This window comes from Bolinopsis microptera, chromosome 11, assembly GCF_026151205.1.
Source record: "Bolinopsis microptera isolate Bmic1 chromosome 11, MBARI_Bmic_1.0, whole genome shotgun sequence".
Taxonomy (NCBI): domain Eukaryota; kingdom Metazoa; phylum Ctenophora; class Tentaculata; order Lobata; family Bolinopsidae; genus Bolinopsis; species Bolinopsis microptera.
The window spans coordinates 2,952,695-2,973,895 of record NC_087082.1 but is presented as its reverse complement, the minus strand read 5'-3'; the positions used below and the strand labels follow the sequence as shown (position 1 = coordinate 2,973,895).

Below are 21,201 nucleotides of genomic sequence, written 5' to 3'. Positions count from 1 at the left end.
AACCATACCAATTTCAGGTTACCTATAGGTAGACTGATCTCCAGAACCCATACCAATTTCAGGTTGCCTATAGGTAGACTGATCTCCAGAAACCATACCAATTTCAGGTTACCTATAGGTAGACTGATCTCAGAACCCATACCAATTTCAGGTTACCTATAGGTAGACTGATCTTCAGAACCCATACCAATTTCAGGTTACCTATAGGTAGACTGATCTCCAGAACCCATACCAATTTCAGGTTACCTATAGGTAGACTGATCTCCAGAACCCATACCAATTTCAGGTTACCTATAGGTAGACTGATCTCCAGAACCCATACCAATTTCAGGTTACCTATAGGTGGACTGATCTCCAGAACCCATACCAATTTCAGGTTACCTTTAGGTAGACTGATCTCCAGAAACCATACCAATTTCAGGTTACCTAAAGGTAGGCTGATCTCCAGAACCCATACCAATTTCAGGTTACCTATAGGTAGACTGATCTCCAAAACGGAGGACACCTACTCGCAGAGTGTGGACGGTGGGCTCGACATCATGGTAGAGCTACTGACTGTCAAACCCTTCCAGAAATCTCTCTCACACCCTCAGGTAACTACTAGCCGTTCTGGAACAAGCCTCTTCTTCTTTCTGTTGAAGTTTATCTTTTGAGCTGTGTCTTGCCCATACTGGTAATCCCCACTTTCATGATTTATTCTGTTGCCCAATACTAAGCCCCCAAACTGAAGAGAATCACGTATTGATATGCAGTTAATCAGAACTAAATCTCTCATTGACGTGCGAGTGACGACAGTGTGCTATAATAATAATATGATATTTATTTAATACATAGTATGATATATAATGATATATTTAGAGTAAATTATCATATCTGTGAATTTCCCAGGCAGATCTTAATATGATATACGAGATTCACGAGGTACTGCTGGCAACATTGCAGTGAAATGTCGCATAGTTTTATACCTTCTCACATGTGCAATCGTGCAGTGTTTTGACAGCTTAGCTGGAATCTTTTAATCGATTATTGATGAGATTTAAACTTTACCCGGACATTTTCGGGGAGGTGAGCCATATTTATTGCGTCATGTGACAGCTGTCCTGGGATTTAGATTAGTCGCTGTTAGAAGCTGATTGGGTAATGGCTGTCAGAGATCAAAACAAATGCAGCGCACCAATATCCAAGTCTATGTAACCGTACACAACAAATATGGACCTAGAATCTACAGCAATCTACCACCATCAGTCAGAATATCTATACAGTGGATATATGTTTTAAGACATACTATTCAATTTATCGTAATATGGTTTGGAGAAGCTCTATTCTTAGGATATATTTATCTTAGTTCATATAATATGTATCTTAGGATATAATATTTATCTTAGAATATATTTATTCTTTGAATATATTTATCTTAGGATATAATATTTATCTTTTGGATATATTTACCTTGGCTGATAATGGCTGAAAACATTCCAACAAGTTACCAGTTTATTTAACATATCCCAAATTTTCAGATACAATTAATCCTGGATCCAGCCTGTAGCTACACAGTGACAATACAGACGGACGGATTTAGAACAGCTGCTAACCTCATCAAATACCACTACTCTCTTTTTGGAGGTGCCCTGTTGTTTGTGTTGCTGGGGGCTGCGGCGGACCTGGTCCGGGGCAGGAGTCCAGCTCTTCTTTACTCGGTAAGTTTGGGACATCAACTTATTAGAGAAACTAGGTGACTAGCTGTGGCATATGTTATATATATATACACATTATACAGCCTTTATTTGGACAAGTAACGGCCTCTGCTTTCTATATTAGCCACAAGGCTCTTTTAGAATCGGTTATTAAGTTTTAGCGATTGTAGAGTGTAGACGTCCATGGCAAACCAATCCTTTTTGTCTTTTTTTCATCACTTTGTAAATATCGGTACTTCTTTCAGCTGACCCAAGACCACAGCAACATGTTTATGTTTTTCTTTATCATAGTTGTGAAAGTGTTTCAGTGGGGGATACCTTCTCTTCATGAAGCTACTGGTACGTGACAACTTGTATAATTTACTACTGGTACGTGACAACTTGTATAATTTACTACTGGTACGTGACAACTTGTATAATTTACTACTGGTACGTGACAACTTGTATAATTTACTACTGGTACGTGACAACTTGTATAATTTACTACTGGTACGTGACAATGCAAGTATAATTTACTACTGGTACGTGACAATGCAAGTATAATTTACTACTGGTACGTAAAAACTTGTATAATTTACTACTGGTACGTGACAACTTGTATAATTTACTACTGGTACGTGACAACTTGTATAATTTACTACTGGTACGTGACAACTTGTATAATTTATTACTGGTACGTGACAACTTGTATAATTTACTACTGGTACGTGACAACTTGTATAATTTACTACTGGTACGTGACAACTTGTATAATTTACTACAGGTACGTGACAACTTGTATAATTTATTACTGGTACGTGACAACATGTATAATTTACTACTGGTACGTAACAACATGTATAATTTACTACTGGTACGTAACAACTTGTATAATTTACTACTGGTACGTGACAACTTGTATTATTTATTTATATGATATCTTACACGCCGGACTAATATGGGAGAAGTTTTTTTGTCGAGAATATTTTCTGCTCTGGAAATAACCGCTGACCTTGATACATGTTACGTATGTTACCGCGGCGCACGCTTCGCGCGCGAAAAGTGGCATGCAACGTATGTCAACGTATGTCAACGCTGACCTTATCTACTACTGAGTTTCGAGAGATTCTATTAAAATGGTGGAGATCTTAATATTATCAAGTGGACACATGTACGCAAAATATGTTTATAAAATTTAAATGCCTTGATAAATGACAGCTATATTTTGGGTGGTGGCACACATTAACCACTTCAGATTAACATAAGATATTTATTGCAAAGATAGCGTAATTCTTTGAGAAGTGGAGCTGTCATATCAAGCATTATACCAATATTGAGATTGCTCTTGTCTGTGGAGATAAACGATGTGCCGCGCCGGTGCAATGTTATTATTATCGGTTAAGCAGCCAAGTGTTGTCATGAATATGAAAATATGTTCTATATTTCACGAGAGGTGGTGTCATGCAGGATGATCGAGGTTGTACAAGACATCACGTAATGTTTAAAATTGATAGTCGCTGAAATTTCTCTTAATAAATCTCTGATTTCTTCGGTGGGAAAAACGTTAACAAACATCTGCTCTGTCTTAGTGGAAATAAGGTTGCAGCTGGGGAGAAAAAAATCTTTATGGTATAAACTCTCTGTGGGCCGGGGACCGGGTTGTCGAAGACAAATCTCAAATATTTACTTAATTCGATCCATCAAAATATACTCTGTAAATACCCAAGATGTCAAGTTATTCTAAATCAATAAATGTTTTTGCCATGAAACGGACCAAACTGATCCTAACTCATATTCCACTCATCATAGCATATCGCTTCAGCATGTACAAAGGGCATAACCTCAATCAGTTTAATGTAGTGAAATGACTGGTGTGAATGAAGTAGTGTACTAATACAAGTTGGAGAGGATCAGGTAAGCTTAGTCAGCATCCATGATGTTACAAACCCTCTGGGACATTACTGCGCCCAGTCTCCAAAGTTACAGTAAATTCCTACTACGGACAAACAAACACAGACAAAACACCAACAAGAAACTGATATACACTAGCTAGCTCAGAGAGGAAATGAGTACCGGCTCAGGAGGTATGTCAAAACAGGGCGCCCTTTCGAACACTACTCGGGCTAGAATCAGTGCAATTCGGACACTACTATGCAACTGAACCATGCAAAACTATATAAGTACACCTATGCTGGCAAGGCAATAGGTCAGACTGCCAGTCCTGAAAACCAGTTCTATGATAAGGGTCACGCAAGCCCCGAAGGGTTAATACAAAATCAATAAATCAATAAATCAATAAATGTTTTTGCCATGAAACGGTCAAGTTATTCTATTTGATCGGTAGAATTTGTCATAAGATTTAATATGTAAGTAGGTTTAGCAGGAGTGTAGAAATTCGTTCTTGGAGGCAACAGTGCTTCTAATAATCAGGGAACAGAATTGGACCTTCCGGCTATATATTGCAATTTCACCTTTTATTGAAGGACAAATCTACATTACGAGCAATACATTATGAGAACTGTAGTTATTGTAATAACCTGTGATGCCTATTATGCTCTGCTTCCTCTCGGAGAGTTGAATCCGTTATTAGGGCGTCAGTTCATTTAGGGCGGAAAATCTCGGAAGTTAGCCAAAATTAAAGCTCGTTGTAATTTAATTTATATTGGATAAAGGAGCTTTTATTACGAATTTGACAAGTTCATGTACGTGGTGTAGACAAGATCGACGATTTGAGATTTAGCAATAAAAAGGGATTAGATTAATTAATTGTTAAACATTCTAATTAACTGTAGAAATTTGGCCTAACATGGATTTGATTCTGAAAGATGTAAAATGGCAGTTCCAGTACTGTTATCAACTAATAATTTGTATTTTATTTTGCCACTTTTGCCATAGATGTCTGGTAAAATTGGCAAAAAAGTGTTCGCCAATCTTAATGAATTTTTCGCTCGGTGGATGGCGAAATGGTGTAATGACAAAATAGCAATGATTATTCTAGAAAACGACAAAAATGTATTATACCAGATCTCTGCTGAAGGAATGTTAGTCTAAGGTCAATTTTTCATGATGTTAATTGAGTTAGTGTTGTTAGTTGTTGTTAACTGGGTGAATGTTTCAGGTATAGATTGGCTGACAGTAGAAGCTGAGATCCTCCTCACCGCACTGCTCACAGTTCACACTTTAGTTTACGTCTTATGTCACATCAGCACCTACCTTTCCTTTCTACTGTTTAAACTCATCACCGTAAGTACTACTGTAAATACCTTTAAATTGCAAATATCTTTAAATAAACACCAATTTACCGGGTACCCTGTCCTGGGAAATCAAACCAGCAAAGTATTTAGTTTAATAAATATAAATACCGCTTGACTGAATGTTGACTGTTAACCTGATTTGTGATCATTATATTCTCTGATTACAAGTAAATACATATATCTTGTCTTAACGTAATTTTGAATTGCCACAACTCAAGTTTTGTAACTTGAGTGTTATATCGAGTTATTAAAACCCTCATTATACCATATATATAAATAACGAGATAGAGTCCCTCTGAGGCGATATTTTAAATCTCATTACGAACGTTAGAATATATCACTATAATGAGTGGTTACTGGTTAGTGGTTTGTAGATACCCCTTCACTGTCACTGTCACTGTCACTGTCACTGTCACTGTCACTGTCACTGTCACTGTCACTGTCACTGTCACTGTCACTGTCACTGTCACTGTCACTGTCACTGTCACTGTCACTGTACGGCATATATACTGTGATTTTAATAAACGGAACGGAAAAATTCTACGGAACTCATCAGTAAATGATACAAGGATTGTTTCAAAAATAGATATTTTGTTTATGTTCTACTTCTAATTCAAAGATACACTTCATTAATATGTAAAATTAAAGAGAAGGTTATTTTGGATTATTTATTAACTTTATAAATACTTAAACTTGTACTTTGCAAGGAAAATACAACCCGCTCTCTGTTCGCAATCTAACTTATTATTATTTAACATGTTAACTGGAGGGGGGGGGGGGGGGGTTGTTAACATGTAAACTAGTTGAGTAGTCGCTGTAGTCTCCTGGATCCATTGTCGCAGTTAGAGAGAGAGAGCACAATAACGTTAATCCGCATAGCAGGGGTTGGTAGAGCAAGTGTTCAAATTGTGTAAAGAATACTTTGCGGGGTTATATAGGTAAACATCGACATGATTAGTTTTTGATTGTGGAGTTTTACATTGTATAATGTATAATGTATATAAATATTGTATAAGTGGCTTCCCGGGCTAAAACAGTGAATGTCATAACTGTGCAGTTAAAGTAAAACTGCTATATTCACTGCTGACTGCAGGTTCTACTTTGAAAGTTCTGCTTTGAAAGTTCTGCTTTCCAAATTCTGCTTTGAAAGTTCTGCTTTCCAAATTCTTCTTTGCAAGTTCTACTCCCATGACATCAGAAACGTGGCATTCTTGGAAATAGGAATTAACCCGCGTCTGTCACGTGTATTCTCTGTCACAATTCGTGGCTTTTTATAGCTAATATGTGTGTTAGGGTGTGAGGCACCATAAGAACACTGTTCCCTGATTTCCCTGCCAAAATTGTACTATGTAAACATGTATTATATACCCTTCTGCACAAATCTTGTAAATCGTGGGAAACTTGGTTAACATTTATTTGTAAATTTCTCGTGTGTTAAATTGATTGGGTGGTCAATAAAACAACCAGGCAATTGAAAAAAATTTGTGTATTTATTCAAAAAAGTTGATAACCAAGTTCAGTTTGCTGCTACCGCGTAGTTAGCCTTTGCGTGTGTATAATTGTACATTACTATACAATGTACACCACGGAGGATGATTTAAATTTGACCCGATCTCAGAAGAAACTCAAGGATTTCAACTATGAAGAAAAGGAAGATGTAGAGGGCTGTGCTGATAGATGGTTCACTTCGATGGCAAAAGAACTGAAAATAGACGACGTCGACCTTCATGGAGATATGGACAAAGAAATATTAATGGCTCCGTCTATCTATAAAAGGTATATGGCAGACTGGGTTATGCAAGCAGCAGACCTCGTACGACGGCAGAGTAGTCAGATGAGCGCTATGATGGAAATCGTTGAGTGCCTCAAGACGGAAGCACTAGCAGACAAGGAAAAGATTGTCAGGTTGCAGGACCAGTTGCTAGTGCAGAAGGACGAACAACTACAGTTGTTTAAGACGTCAGTTGATGAGTTGAAGAGACAGTACAAACAACGGTGGAGACAGGGATTAAGAGCTACAGTGCAGCTGTACAAAAGAACAGCACAAGTGGCGCGGTCTGCAACAGTAAAATTCTGAAGAATGTAATGAAGAGTGTGGCTGCAGAGGAGGACAGGAGCAAGAATCTGATAGTGTTTGGACTGAAAGAAGAGGATGAAGAACAGCTTCCAGCTCTGGTAACCGCAGTATTGGAGGAGATCGGGGAGAAACCTCATTTCGAAGCGACTAGAGTCGGCTGGAAGAGGCCAGGTACGGCTATCCGACCAGTCAAGATCACCGTTCCAAGCTCAACAGCAGTTCATCAGATTCTGATGAAAACAGGGAGACTGAGGATAGTTGATGCACACAAAGATGTATGGATCTGTCCTGATAGATCCAGTGAAGAGCGTGAAGCAAGGAAGAACATGGTAACTGACCTGAAGAAGAAGAGGGCTGAACAGACTCATCTCGACCACTGCATCCGTAACGGGAAGGTCTGTAGCCGGGTTAAGAAGACACCATGATGACGTAATTCATGTTTCTCGGACACCGATCAGTATAATATGTACTTGTAGGAGTATTTTAAGAGTTTACGGACGTTATCTGTATTTGAGAGATAATTATATTATATACATACATTATTATTTGATTGTTTCACACTTTTCACATTTCATAATTTTATTACTAGGTGGAGGTGATGTTATTGAGACTTTGGGCGGCCAAAAAACTCCTGTTCTGAAAGTTGTCCTTTGTACTTGTTTCACTGACCCACGCTTTTTAGCATTTATACATTTCGGCCCATTTTATATGTTTGTTCGAATTGCTGTACATTTGTATACTTGCTATTTTGTAAAAGTTTCAAATCAAATCATGTACGAAAAGTAAGGAAAATACGATTATTACCAAGAACACGCATGATAATAATTATGATTAATAATTATCTATAATATACTGTGGCGGTCTGTTCGTGGGAGATGGAATTGACTGCATCAGATGAATAGATACTTTCTGGTCCATAAAATAAAACATTTAGTTTGATAATAGAGGTCTATCTTGTTCTGATGATAAATTAATTTTATATTTGAATAACAGGGCCCATTGCAAAAATCGTTTTTGAAGCTATCAGAAGTTAACGAAGCTATTTTGAGTTAAGCATCGGTTGTGCTATTATAAGAAATATCGATTATTATCGCTTTATCAAAATATATATGTGGGTATGTTATGTTCAACTTATAGCATAATGCATAACTGCAACTTAAACAAGGGTTTTCTTGATATATCAATCTGTTTGTATCACAAAATTGATACACAATTGAATGAATTAAGATAATCTAGGTTCTCGAACGGTGAAATGATACACATTTTTGAGCAAAAGTTATTCTAAGAAACCTATTCTTGTCAAAATAAAAGCATGCCAAACGGGAAATATTGCTGGACGTAAAAAAGTGCGAAAATATATCCTCTTTTCTACAGTATTGCTAAACCCGATTCGGGAGTCAAGAAATACTCATAAAATAAAATAAGTATTAACATAAGTTAACATTAATTGATAGTATGGCAACACTCAACTATCGTGTAATATTCGCTTACACTGCAATTATAGATCACCATAACTCAGGTTTTTAGAGCATCAAGTCATTCACAGCAGAACATCGCTCTGAAGCAACCTTTCAGAGTACCGAAAGTTGTATCCCTCACAACTTTAGTCGTCAGTAAGTAGGCTATCGGGCTAGCAGTGGTTGCAATCAGTAATACGGAGTAGAGGACATCAAGCAAGAAGAAGGTTCTGGAGTCTCTTTTCTTGTAGATAAGCTCTGGTGCGCTAATGAGGATAACCCAAGGGATCGCAGATGCGATGTTGAGAAGTAAAATCACCACAATAGACCAAGGGAAGGACTCTCGTTCCGTTTTAACCTTCCTGTCCTTTGCAGCTGCTTTGGGTTCCAATTCCGATGAAGAAGTCAGAGGTTCTGTCTCTGACTTTTTTGAGAGTGATGTTGATTTTGTGGAAAGAGCTCTGTTGACTTCCCTTGCCTCTTTAACGATTCCGTAGATAATGCAATACATGACTGCGACTGCAAGTTTAGGAGCGACCAAGCCGACACCACAGGAAAGGATAAAACATGCAACACATCTGACAGTCCAGGATTTAACCAGAACACACTGGTTGTTGACCATTTCCAATTCACATAGCTGAAGTAAGGGAAGGAAACCAAGTATGAATGTCACCAGGACTGCCAAACTGAACCCTATTAATTGGTTCCTGTAGGTCAGGATTTCTCTCCAGCGAAATGGGGACTTCAGGAAGACCACGCGGACCACTGTCACAGTTAGAACTGCCATCGCAGGCATGATGATACCTGAGGAGATTTATATCATTAGCAGCTGATTGAAAAACGAATTTCTAAATTATAGCACAGAAAGGTTGTGGTGAACTAATTATTGTGTTTATATTGTACAAATTCAGACTTTAGTCAATGGCAATACCTGTGAGTTGAAATGAAATGAACATTTGATCTGGAGCACTGTCACAATCAGGAATCTTTCCTGGGTTTATCTGCAAGAAATATTATCATGATGGTTTGGAAAATTAAAAATTCCTTTATTTGCCAACTTTACCAATTTACACACTGCAAACAAAAATCAAATTAGTGCAATTAAATAAATACCTTATCATATAGGAGTAAGATGATGATCTGGATAGCAAAATACAGGATGGAGAGGGCATAGAATATAACTGACATGTAAAGTTTCATGATAGATCGCAGGTGTCTCATTATGATGTAAACAAGCAGCAGAGAGAAGACTATCATCAAAATAATAGAAGGAATCATGACAACTCTGGTCAGGTAGAACTTATTATATTTGAACCCGGAATCTTCAGTTTGGTTACTTCCATTGCGGAAAACGCCAAATCCGAATGGCTTTTGACTTGTCGACTCTTCATAGGGGTTTATGATCACATCGTATAGGATCGGGAACGGAGAAGAAACTGGGTCCACAAAAGGGTTTATTATCGCATTGCGTGCCATTTCAGGGGTATTAAAGTCAGGAAACTTAGGGGTCTGTAACTGTAAGTCGGGGGCGGGAGGGGCCTCATAAACCGGGGTTAAGAATATGTCAGCCATGGCTGATATGACGTCTATCTGCTGCTTTCAATTTCTCCAAATTATCTCTTCAGGATGTCTAGACTCTTCCTTAGAATGGCAAAACTAATTTATAGAAATCGTTAAATGATAAAATAGCAATTATTGAATATGATTTCAGGTAAATGGTCAAATTTAAGACGTACTATCAAACAAGGACAAAAAGTAGTCAAATACCTAAAAATGGTTTCAACTAACTAAATTTCTGGGACTAGATCACCGAAAAAATTAATCATTAGTGAAAAGTTGGTACTCATACACGCCCTCTTACAAATAAGATCTCGATATAAATACAAAGTTAAGTTATTGAAATGCTTCAATGAACCCACATAGCGTTGCAAATTCCATGATGATGAACCAGAGCAACAAACATACGACACAGTCGTGAGCTGCTATTTGTGATAGTCAACATGGTGTAGTGTCAAACTGTGTATTCAATGTTGGATGTAGGCATTAACTAATTAACTCTCACGGTTATTTCACTCGGCGAATATAAAAGTGCTCAGAAGTGAACTTAGATCCGGTATCAAAATTGAACTGGAACCAAGCTGACAAGAAAGTTAGGCTATAAAGACTTTATAGGATCTTGTCTTCAATTTCCTCATCAGACTTGTTGACTCTCGTATGGATAAGGTGTTATTGAATATTCAAACTAAGGTCTCAACGTACAACATCATACACTCGACTGACCCGAGCTAAATATTGTTTTCTTCTGTTGTGTTGAATGTAATACCTAATTAGTAGGTGTTGAAAGTACTCAATAAGACTCAATAACAATAACGGTAGTATAATATTTATTTGCGCATACGATACTAAAATATCGTCTCTATCGTGTTAGAGTAGTGTTCGATACTTAATTATTGTGAGTAATTATAGTTTTTAGTCGCTAAACGACTAAATTAGTGCAGTGTGTAGTGTGTAGTACATGTGAGCAGGCAGAGATTATCATCGGTACGCCCCGGGAGGACTAGTCTGGTTGGCCGCTTCAGTTTTACACTAACGGATTAAGTTAAACAAATGATTTTAATTTCAATCATTAACAAAGCATGATCTCTTAATTATTATGGAGTTGAAATATGATCGAGTATGATGTTAGGGAATGTTATGATTTATGTACTTGCCTCAACATCGCTCTTTTATCTGGAGGTACGAGGACGTACGTGGAGCCGACCTATATTATTTTAAAACAGATTACAAGTTCAGAAGTTCGCTTTACCAGGGCTTTTTAGTCTTGACGAAACTTTTAAGGGTTCCTTGCTCTAAAATAAATTACAGTTAATTGCTCCCAATTAGACTCCGAGACTCACTCCTAAGTCCCGATAGTCTATTAGTATTAGTTATTTTACAGATCAGGCTGTAGAGCTAGTATTTACAAATGGAGGACCGAAAAAGGAACTGTCATCTTTTTTTAAAGTAGAAAGTTTTCAATTGTTAGCTAGACGGATGGTTAGAAGTAAATCCGTTGAAATCGGAACCGAAACATGCAATCAAAGAACTAGCTGATGTCCAGAATGAACTACTATTGAATCAATCACCCTTAAGATTGATCTCTTACTTTCTAGGATCTGTTTTTTTCTTGATTGATTATGTCACTGTACTTACCTTTATTATACCTACATGTATTGTATGGTTTCTGCTTCTATTTAATTAAGTGTGGTTTACAATAAAAGATGTTTTAATTTTGTCTTTGCCTTATGATGAGTTATACTTTAGTTCACTTTTACAAATTTGCTCACATCACTCACAGTCAGCCGCTCTGACATGGTTAACCACCTTCCTTGTGTTGTTGGTTAATCATATGCTACATACATGAAGAGGTCTCCTCCTAGTCGTTGGAGTGGCCTGCATTACACACATCTCTTCTACGGCGTAACATGTTCCTCTATTCCACTCGCTTTAGAGCTAACTGTTTTACTGCGTCTCTGCTGATGTTATCGACACCTGTAAATTCAGCCGCATCCTTGAGTACACAGGCCATCCAGCCTTTGCGGGGTCGTCCTCTCAGTCTCTTTCCATAGTTTAATTTCCAATCCAGTAAGAAATTGGGAAAACGTGTCTCTGGCATTCTGACAACATGTCCGTACCACCTTAGTCTAGCTGCACCGATGAAAGTTTCGATAGATTTAATCCCAGCACGCCTGAGAACTTCTTCATTGGAGACATGGAAGAACCACTTTATCTTCAAGATTATTCTCAGGGAGGTCAGATGGAAGACCTCAAACCGTTTCATCTGCTTCTTTGTTGTGCTCCAGACTTCAGCTCCATATAACAGAATGGTAATAACAGCAGCCTTGTAGATACGGATCTTGGTGGGCGTTCTTATAGTTCGACTGTTCCATAATCATATGAGCGGGATATAAATACCTCATTTCATTTCAAGAAGATTTAAACAGATGTAAAGGACAAAGTAGAAGAATTAGGAGTAAAAACCCAATGATATTGGGATCGGAAGAAGGGTGAAGGAAGTATGCATTGCCAGGGCTGTCAAAGTCATATTGAACAGTTCAACCGCATCGGCAGATCTTCTGAGAAACTCGAAGGAGCTCAAAACACGTTTATCGGAAATGTTTACTTGAAACTTAACCTTATCGAACCCTGAAGCAGCAAGTAGAACATTGGAAACTTGTAGCAGAGTTGAGGGAGAAAGCTCGAGAAACTCCAAACGAATATTATTTTATCAAGAATGACAAAATTTGCACTCTCGACAAATTCAGCAATCAAAGTTAGCGGTGCAGGAGTGACTAAGAAAAAGGAAAAGAGACCCAGACCACTTTTACAGCACCACAAAGCGAGTAATCGACGACCTCCAATATGAACCGTGTCATGTCAGTAACAACTGACTCATCAGATTGTGATGGATAGACAATTTAAACAGAGGTATCTAATGAACCACCACTCCCCGTGGCCATTATGGTTTGTGTTAGTTATGTGTATCATGTTATTACGTGCGAAAATAAATTCTCTCAAAAGATCATCATTAAACTCAATTTGGGAGTCAAAAAATACCCATAGAATAAATCAGCACAGTTTAGAAATATTTTGAGGGATTTTTACCAATTTCAAATTTATCTACAGTGATAATGATCACATTTGATAGTATGGCAACACTCAACTATCGTGTAATATTCGCTTACTCAGGTTTTTAGAGCATCAAGTCATTCACAGCAGAACATCGCTCTGAAGCAACCTCTCAGAGTACCGAAAGTTGTATCCCTCACAACTTTAGTCGTCAGTAAGTAAGCTATTGGGCTAGCAGTGGTTGCAATCAGTAATACGGAGTAGAGGATATCAAGCAAGAAGAAAGTTCTGGAGTCTCTTTTCTTGTAGATAAGCTCTGGTGCGCTAATGAGGATAACCCAAGGGATCGCAGATGCGATGTTGAGAAGCAAAATCACCACAATAGACCAAGGGAAAGACTCCCGTTCCGTTTTAACCTTCCTGTCCTTTACAGATGCTTTGGCTTCCGATTTTTTTTCCGATGACAGAGGTTCTGTCTTTAACGTTTTGGAGAGCAATGTCGATCTTGTGGAGAGCGCTTTGTTGACTTCCCTTGCCTCTTTCACGATTCCGTAGATAATGCAATACATGACTGCGACTGCAAGTTTAGGAGCGACCAAGCCGACTCCACAGGAAAGGATAAAACAGGCAACACATCTGACAGTCCAGGATTTAACCAGAACACACTGGTTATTGACCATTTCCAACTCACATAGCTGAAGCAAGGGAAGGAAACCAAGTATGAATGTCACCAGTACTGCCAAACTGAACCCTATTAATTGGTTCCTGTAGGTCAGGATTTCTCTCCAGCGAAATGGGGACTTCAGGAAGACCACTCGGACCACTGTCACCGCTAGAACTGCCATCGCAGGCATGATGATACCTGAGGAGATTTATATCATTAGCAGCTGATTAAAACGCAGAAAGGTCATGGTGAACTAATTATTGTGTTTATATTGTACAAGTTCAGACGTTAGTCTTAATGAAAATACCTGTGAGTTGAAATGAAATGAACATTTGATCTGGAGCACCGTCACAATCAGGAATCTTTCCTGGGTTTATCTGCAAGAAATATTATCATGATGATGGTTTGAAGTTGAAGATCTTAATCCTTATTTCTATATTTGCTAACTTAACCAATTAACACAATATTTAAGGAAAAGTTGAAAGAAATAGCTTAGATTCGATTAGTGCAATAAAAGAAATACCTCATCATATAGGAGTAAGATGATGATCTGGATAGCAAAATACAGGATGGAGAGAGCATAGAATATAACGGACATGTACAGTTTCATGATAGATCGCAGGTGTTTCATTATGATGTAAACAAGCAGCAGAGAGAAGATTACCATGAGAATAATACAAGGAATCATGACAACTCTGGTCAGGTAAAACTTATTATATTTGAACCCGGAATCTTCAGTTTGGTTACTTTTTGTTGATTCGTTGTATGGCTGTGTAGTGAGGTCTTTAAAGGGGTTTACGAACGATTCCCAGGTTCCGGTTGGGTTCCTCTCAGGGATCTGCGGCTGAGAAACTGGTAATTTGTCTGCCATGGCTGATGTGTAGTCTATCAGGTGTGTTAGCAAGCTTTGAATGTCTCCAAAGTATGAAGGTTAACCGAGGACTATCTACATGGCTTTTGTATGTCTAGATCAAAGATAAAAAAGCGGCAACATGGCGAAAGAAACATGATGAGCTTACAATATCTAATGAACCACGTCTTACTGGCGTGTGGCCATCATGGTTTGTGGTAGTTTAAGTTCTGTGCATCATGTTATAACGTGCTGGTCAGTGGACATGTTGTAAGTAAGTTACACACATATCTTTGTTTAGATATGAGTTATATTACGAGCCAAAGCTATCATGAGTTTTTTGAGCTAATAAGATCAGAGTTCAGGGATTAGATCTGCCAAATTTGATACTCCTCTGCAGGGACGATATATGTACTATCTAGATTATAGATGGACGCACCATCAGCTTTTCTATCAAATCGAAAACCGTCTTCTTGTATAATAGGGGTAGCTTGCTCTTTGGAGCGTGTTAACATATCCCGATGAAATATTCGTGACTGGCATAAAATTAGTTTGGCCGAAAATGTCGTGTGTGGTCTATGTTTGTGACAGACTGGGACTTTAATCGAAATCTATAAACCACTGCTTTTTCATTGGATCCCTAGGTGACAGTTTCAAGAGATTGTCAAGTTATTTCTGACATTCTCCGAATTTGTGGTTAAGTGTGGAGACTTTGAGGTTATGGAATCGGATGGTTACGTTTCTATGAAGTTTGATTCTTTCCAAACAACCCAGCGGTAGTTGATATTAACCGTGGAAGGCTGTCGGCTGAGTTTAAAAGAATATTTCCAGGTTGTGGGTGCAGAAGCATGACCCATGTTATTTATGTTAAAGGCTAGCTCAAGCTGGTTGAATGGAATTGGTTGTTTTAGATATCAAAGGGAGTGGACTTAACGGAGAGGTCTGTTGTAAAAGATATTATCCTGTATATATACCACCTGCAAATACGTGCACATTCCATTTTTACATACCACATTACCAAGATCGTTCACATATCAGCCAAAATTCTGATTACATGATATTTGAACGGGTTGCCATTAGGTAAAAAGTTAATGAGTAGAAAAATGTATGACTTTGGAGTAGTCAAATTAAGTTAGTTTCAGTGATAGGTGACACGCTCCTTTTTACCATATTCTTTTTATTTCCCGATTAATTCATCACAGGAACAGGCAACATAGTAGCACTGACTCGAAATGAAAAGATTTTATCCTAATAAAAATAATATTAATACCATCGATAATATATAAGTATATAATAAGCAGAGATTTATAATATAAGGCAGATATTTATTGATGTATCCAAAGAAAATAACTCCGAACTTCCAACCTCAGATAATTCGTCTAGGAAGCTGCCGACCCATTTTCTTCTCCTGGAAGTTCCAGTCTGTTCTCGGAGTGGCGGGTCTCCTCACTTCTGGGTCGTGGGCTAACATTCTCAACCTGGGTTTCCTGCTATTCTTCGTCGTGTCGAGGAAAAATGTCCACCCAGCCGTCAAGGCGCTTCTTCTCTTGCAGATTTACGGTAAGAGATCTTACATTTACAATTAATTAATTAATCACCCCTTGATCGGTTTAAGTTTGCTACACTATACTCTTTACTGGTTAAACACAGACTTCTTTATTCTTTGATTTTAATAACATGAATCCCGCTCTTTACTGCAAAAGTAACGCATATCGCCCATTAATTTTATATACAATTCTATATTGCTGCGCTTAAATAACGAGCTCTGAGATTCTTCTGTAGTATTTAACTATTTAACTTACATCTTCAGCATTTAACCCTCAACGTCAAACTTCTAGTACCTGATCTGAGATTAATCCTTTAAGTTTAATCTAAATTTCGCCTGTCCATAGGCACTGCGGTTAGGCACTCATAAATCGCTCGATCAACTTTAGTTTTGACATATTATAATAACCCCCACTCAAGTGCCCCCGGCCCCCCCCCCCCCTCTCTCTCTCTCTCTCTCTCTCTCTCTCTCTCTCTCTCTCTCTCTCTCTCTCTCCCCCCACATCATGATGTGACTGATCTCTTTAAGTTTAACTAATTCCACCACACAGGTACTGGTCTTCAACTCCCTGTCACTCTATCCTGGCTCAAGAACCTCTCTCTCCGCCTCTATTGGCTGGAGGGAGACGTTGCCTCACGCGTTACTCTACCACTCTCTGTCATCGGCTGCTGCCTTTCAACGACGCTGTGTACTGCTGATGCCACCACCCGCGATATCTCTGCTCTGAGTGTTGGCAAGGTGGTGCTAGTGTTAAACTTGTTGAGGTTTTTGACTGTTACGGTGGTTTTGACGAGGGCGTTTTTGGTTGTGCCCGTGCTTTACACGGCTATTCTTTCTTTAGCCGGGTTTTTTATTTCAGCTCCCGTTAAAAGCAAAGTCTCGTGACGGTACTCCGGTATAAATGTGTAATGATTTTAACGCTTTATTCGACTAACTAGTCCAGCGTTACATATATCTATATTATATTTTGACGAAATCCCCCCGACAACGGGGACATAGGAAAAAAACACTGAAAATTGACCAAAAACCGACCCTTCGTTCTGACTTCGCGATTTTTAGCAAGATTGTAGAAAAAGGAAATGCACCCGTTATAGCATTCTTAGAATCCTGATTTAGGCTTTAGATTTTTTATAATTAATGTCGGAAGTGAGGTAAAATAAACGTTACAATAATGGCGATATTTTAGGTTATTTTAGGATATTTTAAGGTTAACTGCGTCGTTGCGTAGCAACAACAAGAGATTGCACGTGCGCGAGCAAGCACAGGTTACTGTTAGCAACTAGTGTTGCCATGCTTTAAGTTTAAGTTTATGATACGTCATATTCATAACTAGTTCGCATTTGCGCTCACTCTATGATTATTCATAACTTTGGTTGTTATTGATATTTTTCGATGCGGTAAAAAGTATCGATTAGGAAATCAGAATACTTACAACGTTGTCGTCATAGTCAAATGAAATTCATACTTTCTACAGTACAGAGCTAAATGCTTAAATGGTGAAGATAAATTAAAACAACGCTGATTTCTTAAATTTCCTCAAACAAAGCTTTATATATATATTAGAATGGATAGTAGCATTAGCAATGTTCTGAGTTTGTTTATGCTGTTTAGTATTCGGAGTACTTATTGTTTATTATTTTATACTTATTATAGCTGTTGTTCATGTATCGCTGATATTATTGTTATTGATTTCATTTCTACATCCTAACTTATCAATAATATCTTGTTCCTCTTTATACTCACTGCGGATTGCATACAATTAGATTTCAGTTGAATCGATGAAAAATTACTCTTAGTTATGAGGCTCACACATCATAACATTACATAAGATTAAGCGGGCAGAATTGACACTTTCATTAGCATTTACAGTTAGAAATAACAAATGTATATTCCAAATCTGACTAGAAATATATATTTTACAAATGGTAATTCCCATAATTTTTTACTTTGAATCAAAATTCAACCCTCATTTAATTAATTAACACTGTTGGAGGGTACATTATTTTAAATTAAAATCTGTCATTTTACGTGAAATTCAGACTTTCAATCCGTGTCGAGTATTTGTTCTCTTTCAACGCGAATGAATCTCTACGCTTATATGGTTATATCTCAATGAAGGTACAACTACATAGTGACGATAAATGTCACGTGATAACATCAAGTTATCGTATCAATGCATATCAATGTGACAATGTCAATATCCTTATTTCGTGGCAAAAAATCTTGACGTTATATTTATTGGAAACAGTTAAACTTAAATTGTAAATGTCGTTGCCTTACCCGATTTCCCCTCAGTATTTAGTTGGCCGAGCCGATATCAATATTTTCCTAAAAGAACACGCGGCATGATAATACGTGTCCTTTCTTTAATATTTTAATGAGTGTTCGCGCTTTTCCACGTGTCATTTCAATTAATCATATCCGATCCACGAGGAGTGTTTTTTATTCATCTGCATCTGCAACATATTTAATCTCATTACGTCCCGGCACAGAGAAGGCTCCGGATACCTGGATGGCGATGGTTTTATTACTATTAGTATTAGTTTTTTGTGAACCGTTAACGGTTAATGGTTAACAATATGCATATCACCATGAACGATTTTTTTCCTTTTTTTGTAAGCAGAAAGGGCCCTGGATTTCATTAATAACTGTGCCTAGCTCCCAATTTTTTTGATGATAGTCCCCGGCCCAATGCAATTTTGTACTGGTAGAAAAACTCTAAGAAGAATGCACACTTGACACCATCGGCCGCGGACTTGTAGTCTGAAAAGCATCATAAATTGGGGTGCATTCTTGAATAGAAATTTCTGCGATGAATCATCTAATTTTGAGGTATTAAAAACTTACTGACAGTACTGTAGTATTGCCAGACGCTGCCTAGCCTGACATGCGCGCGGCGCGTGTCCACTCCACTCCTGGGCCGCCACGAAGCAGCCCGGCCTCTATTTGAAAAATAATTGATGATTGAGGTCCCGGTCGCAACGTGAGACAACTGTAGCACTAGATAGCATTACTATTAGTACACCATGAATCATGATTCACGTTTTTCATCAACATAACAATACTTAATGCTAATTAAGCTCAAGAGTCAAGCGTTATCAGTTATCAACCTTATAAAATATTTTACTTTAAATTATTCTTTTCCTTTTAATAAAGATATCCCTTAAACGTATGACTACGATATTAATATGACTATGAGTTTGACAGGTTCATTCGATCATGCCTGCAATACGACTTGTAGTTGTATCACATCGTGACCCCCATTTTCGTCGCGTTTCACTGTTCACTAAGAGTAAGCCGAAGCGGCGAAAGCCACGATACAGCCACGCACGAGTGTGCGGCAGGTCTACAACGTATGACAATTATACAAGTACAACCAACAACTACTTTTTTCGTTACTTCGTTACTTTGTTGAGTTCATCCGGAAGGGTCATCAGATATCTGACCACCTGGATGGCGAGTAGTCAACCAGTGAGTTTAACCAACTGCAGCTGTGCCTGTAGCCGGCGACCGGAGGGTTGTCCGGTATCAAAGCAAGAAAGTTCGACAAACTACACTTAAACATGTCAAATGATGTATCAGCCTTCACTGTGACGTGAGGCACTATGTTCCACAGCTTCGGTCCTTGGACTGCAAAAGACCTGTCGTACAGCTTGAGTGGTAACTTGACTTGAACAATTTGAGGGTATCATGACAGCTGCTACATCACTGCTACAAGTACAAGTGCACGTGTTACCCTTCGACCGAAAATCAATTTGTCACATTTTGCATTTCCTTATTTCCTAGCCCTAGAAGTTATATATATATTATATACGTTACCTTTTGCGAGAGCTATTTCTTTGGTTGTGACTGTGTCGCGTCGCGCGGAATTATAGTTTTATTTACGTTATAACCACTCTTTCACAGTTAATTGTCAATGTTAACTTCAAGTTTTCAAGCAGTAGTTGCTACACCTATACCTGCTTAAAATCGATTTAACACCGCAATTCCAGTCGCAAGCCTGGGACCACTACTAGCATTGTCACAACATCTACAAAGCTGCCATATTGATATAGCCTGACTGACAATTTTCTCGACTAGTCTAGTTATACATATCTTTATCATATTTTATTGATCTGAGGTGTAGTATTGCCAGACCCCAGTTCAATTTGTAACGGAGTTTTACACTAACAAGTCCCCATACATCATAGTCCGGTAGTTTCACTGCGTCATGATACTCATAATACTTCTTACACCATCCTCCACCATTCACTCTGATTTCACCGGCAACGGGGCAATCTTCCCCAGGGTTGCCACACCCCAGAGGTAGGCAGAGCATCTCAATGCTATCCTCTCGTGGGCTATTTTGGCCCAGCCTCTCTAAAAAAAATACTCATAATATAGACAGCTTTAATAGTCTGAATTCTCCAGAATTCTCGTCGACTGAATGTTTATTGTCTAAGATTTGGAGCACAACTTTGCTCTCTAGATTTAAGATCTTTGCTGAATGGAATTAGACGTTACATGACCCTTCATCCAATCAATGGCGATTGGCGATGGATGGGGTGCATGACGCATGTGAAGCCATATTACTCGATTGGCGATACAATCCTTTCCAGCTCGTAGCTCTGCTCCGGGTACAGCCAATACTAGTACTACGGCCACTACACGGTACCTTTACTTCATGTTCGCACTGTTTACAAAGCGAAGCAACTATTTACAGGCGCGCCAATCCCTATGAGCATGAGCGGCTCTCTTTTCGAGCTTCTTGCTCAATGCTCGCTTCCCTTCAACATGAAGCTCATCCTGTCATTCCGTTGCATCTTCAATCTGTTTATAAACAGAAAAGCAATTTTGAGAACAGTCTGTCAGTGTCATGTAATGTGTAATAAAACGATGTCCACGAACAATAGTTTAAGCTGCGAAGGTAATATTATATCAACCCCACGGTACTCTCACTCATGTAAGGATTTCCAGCTAGCTTCCCAGCAGCCCAGCTCTCTCCTACACAAAGGCTGACGCAGTAAATAATGGTTGGAGTGGCCGCTTTAATACCAAGACTGCAATACCATTATATTTCTCCCATCGGGAAC

General features: G+C 38.4%; 3 protein-coding genes across 3 annotated transcripts in view; 1 reads left to right on the top strand and 2 right to left on the bottom strand.

Moving 5' to 3' along the window:
• Nucleotides 1-18,160, top strand: part of LOC134822559 (GPI inositol-deacylase-like) — a 31,672-nt gene extending 13,512 nt beyond the window's left edge. The window contains exons 13-18 of the mRNA XM_063833670.1: nt 467-593; nt 1,518-1,697; nt 1,940-2,033; nt 4,792-4,916; nt 15,954-16,143; nt 16,680-18,160. Of these exons, the coding sequence (XP_063689740.1) occupies nt 467-593; nt 1,518-1,697; nt 1,940-2,033; nt 4,792-4,916; nt 15,954-16,143; nt 16,680-17,014 (1,051 nt within the window). The 3' untranslated portion in view covers nt 17,015-18,160. The remainder of the gene's footprint in view (nt 1-466; nt 594-1,517; nt 1,698-1,939; nt 2,034-4,791; nt 4,917-15,953; nt 16,144-16,679) is intronic.
• Nucleotides 8,179-10,461, bottom strand: LOC134823065 (uncharacterized). The gene is made up of 3 exons (XM_063834414.1): nt 9,575-10,461; nt 9,393-9,462; nt 8,179-9,265 (listed from the first exon to the last, which is right to left on the bottom strand). The coding sequence occupies exons 1-3, from the start codon at nt 10,031-10,033 to the stop codon at nt 8,541-8,543; spliced, it is 1,254 nt and encodes a 417-aa protein (XP_063690484.1). The 5' UTR covers nt 10,034-10,461; the 3' UTR covers nt 8,179-8,540.
• LOC134823449 (uncharacterized) lies at nt 13,142-14,653 on the bottom strand. Its single transcript, XM_063834908.1, has 3 exons — nt 14,257-14,653; nt 14,041-14,110; nt 13,142-13,931 (listed from the first exon to the last, which is right to left on the bottom strand). The coding sequence occupies exons 1-3, from the start codon at nt 14,602-14,604 to the stop codon at nt 13,207-13,209; spliced, it is 1,143 nt and encodes a 380-aa protein (XP_063690978.1). The 5' UTR covers nt 14,605-14,653; the 3' UTR covers nt 13,142-13,206.
• Nucleotides 18,161-21,201: the final 3,041 nt, after the last annotated feature.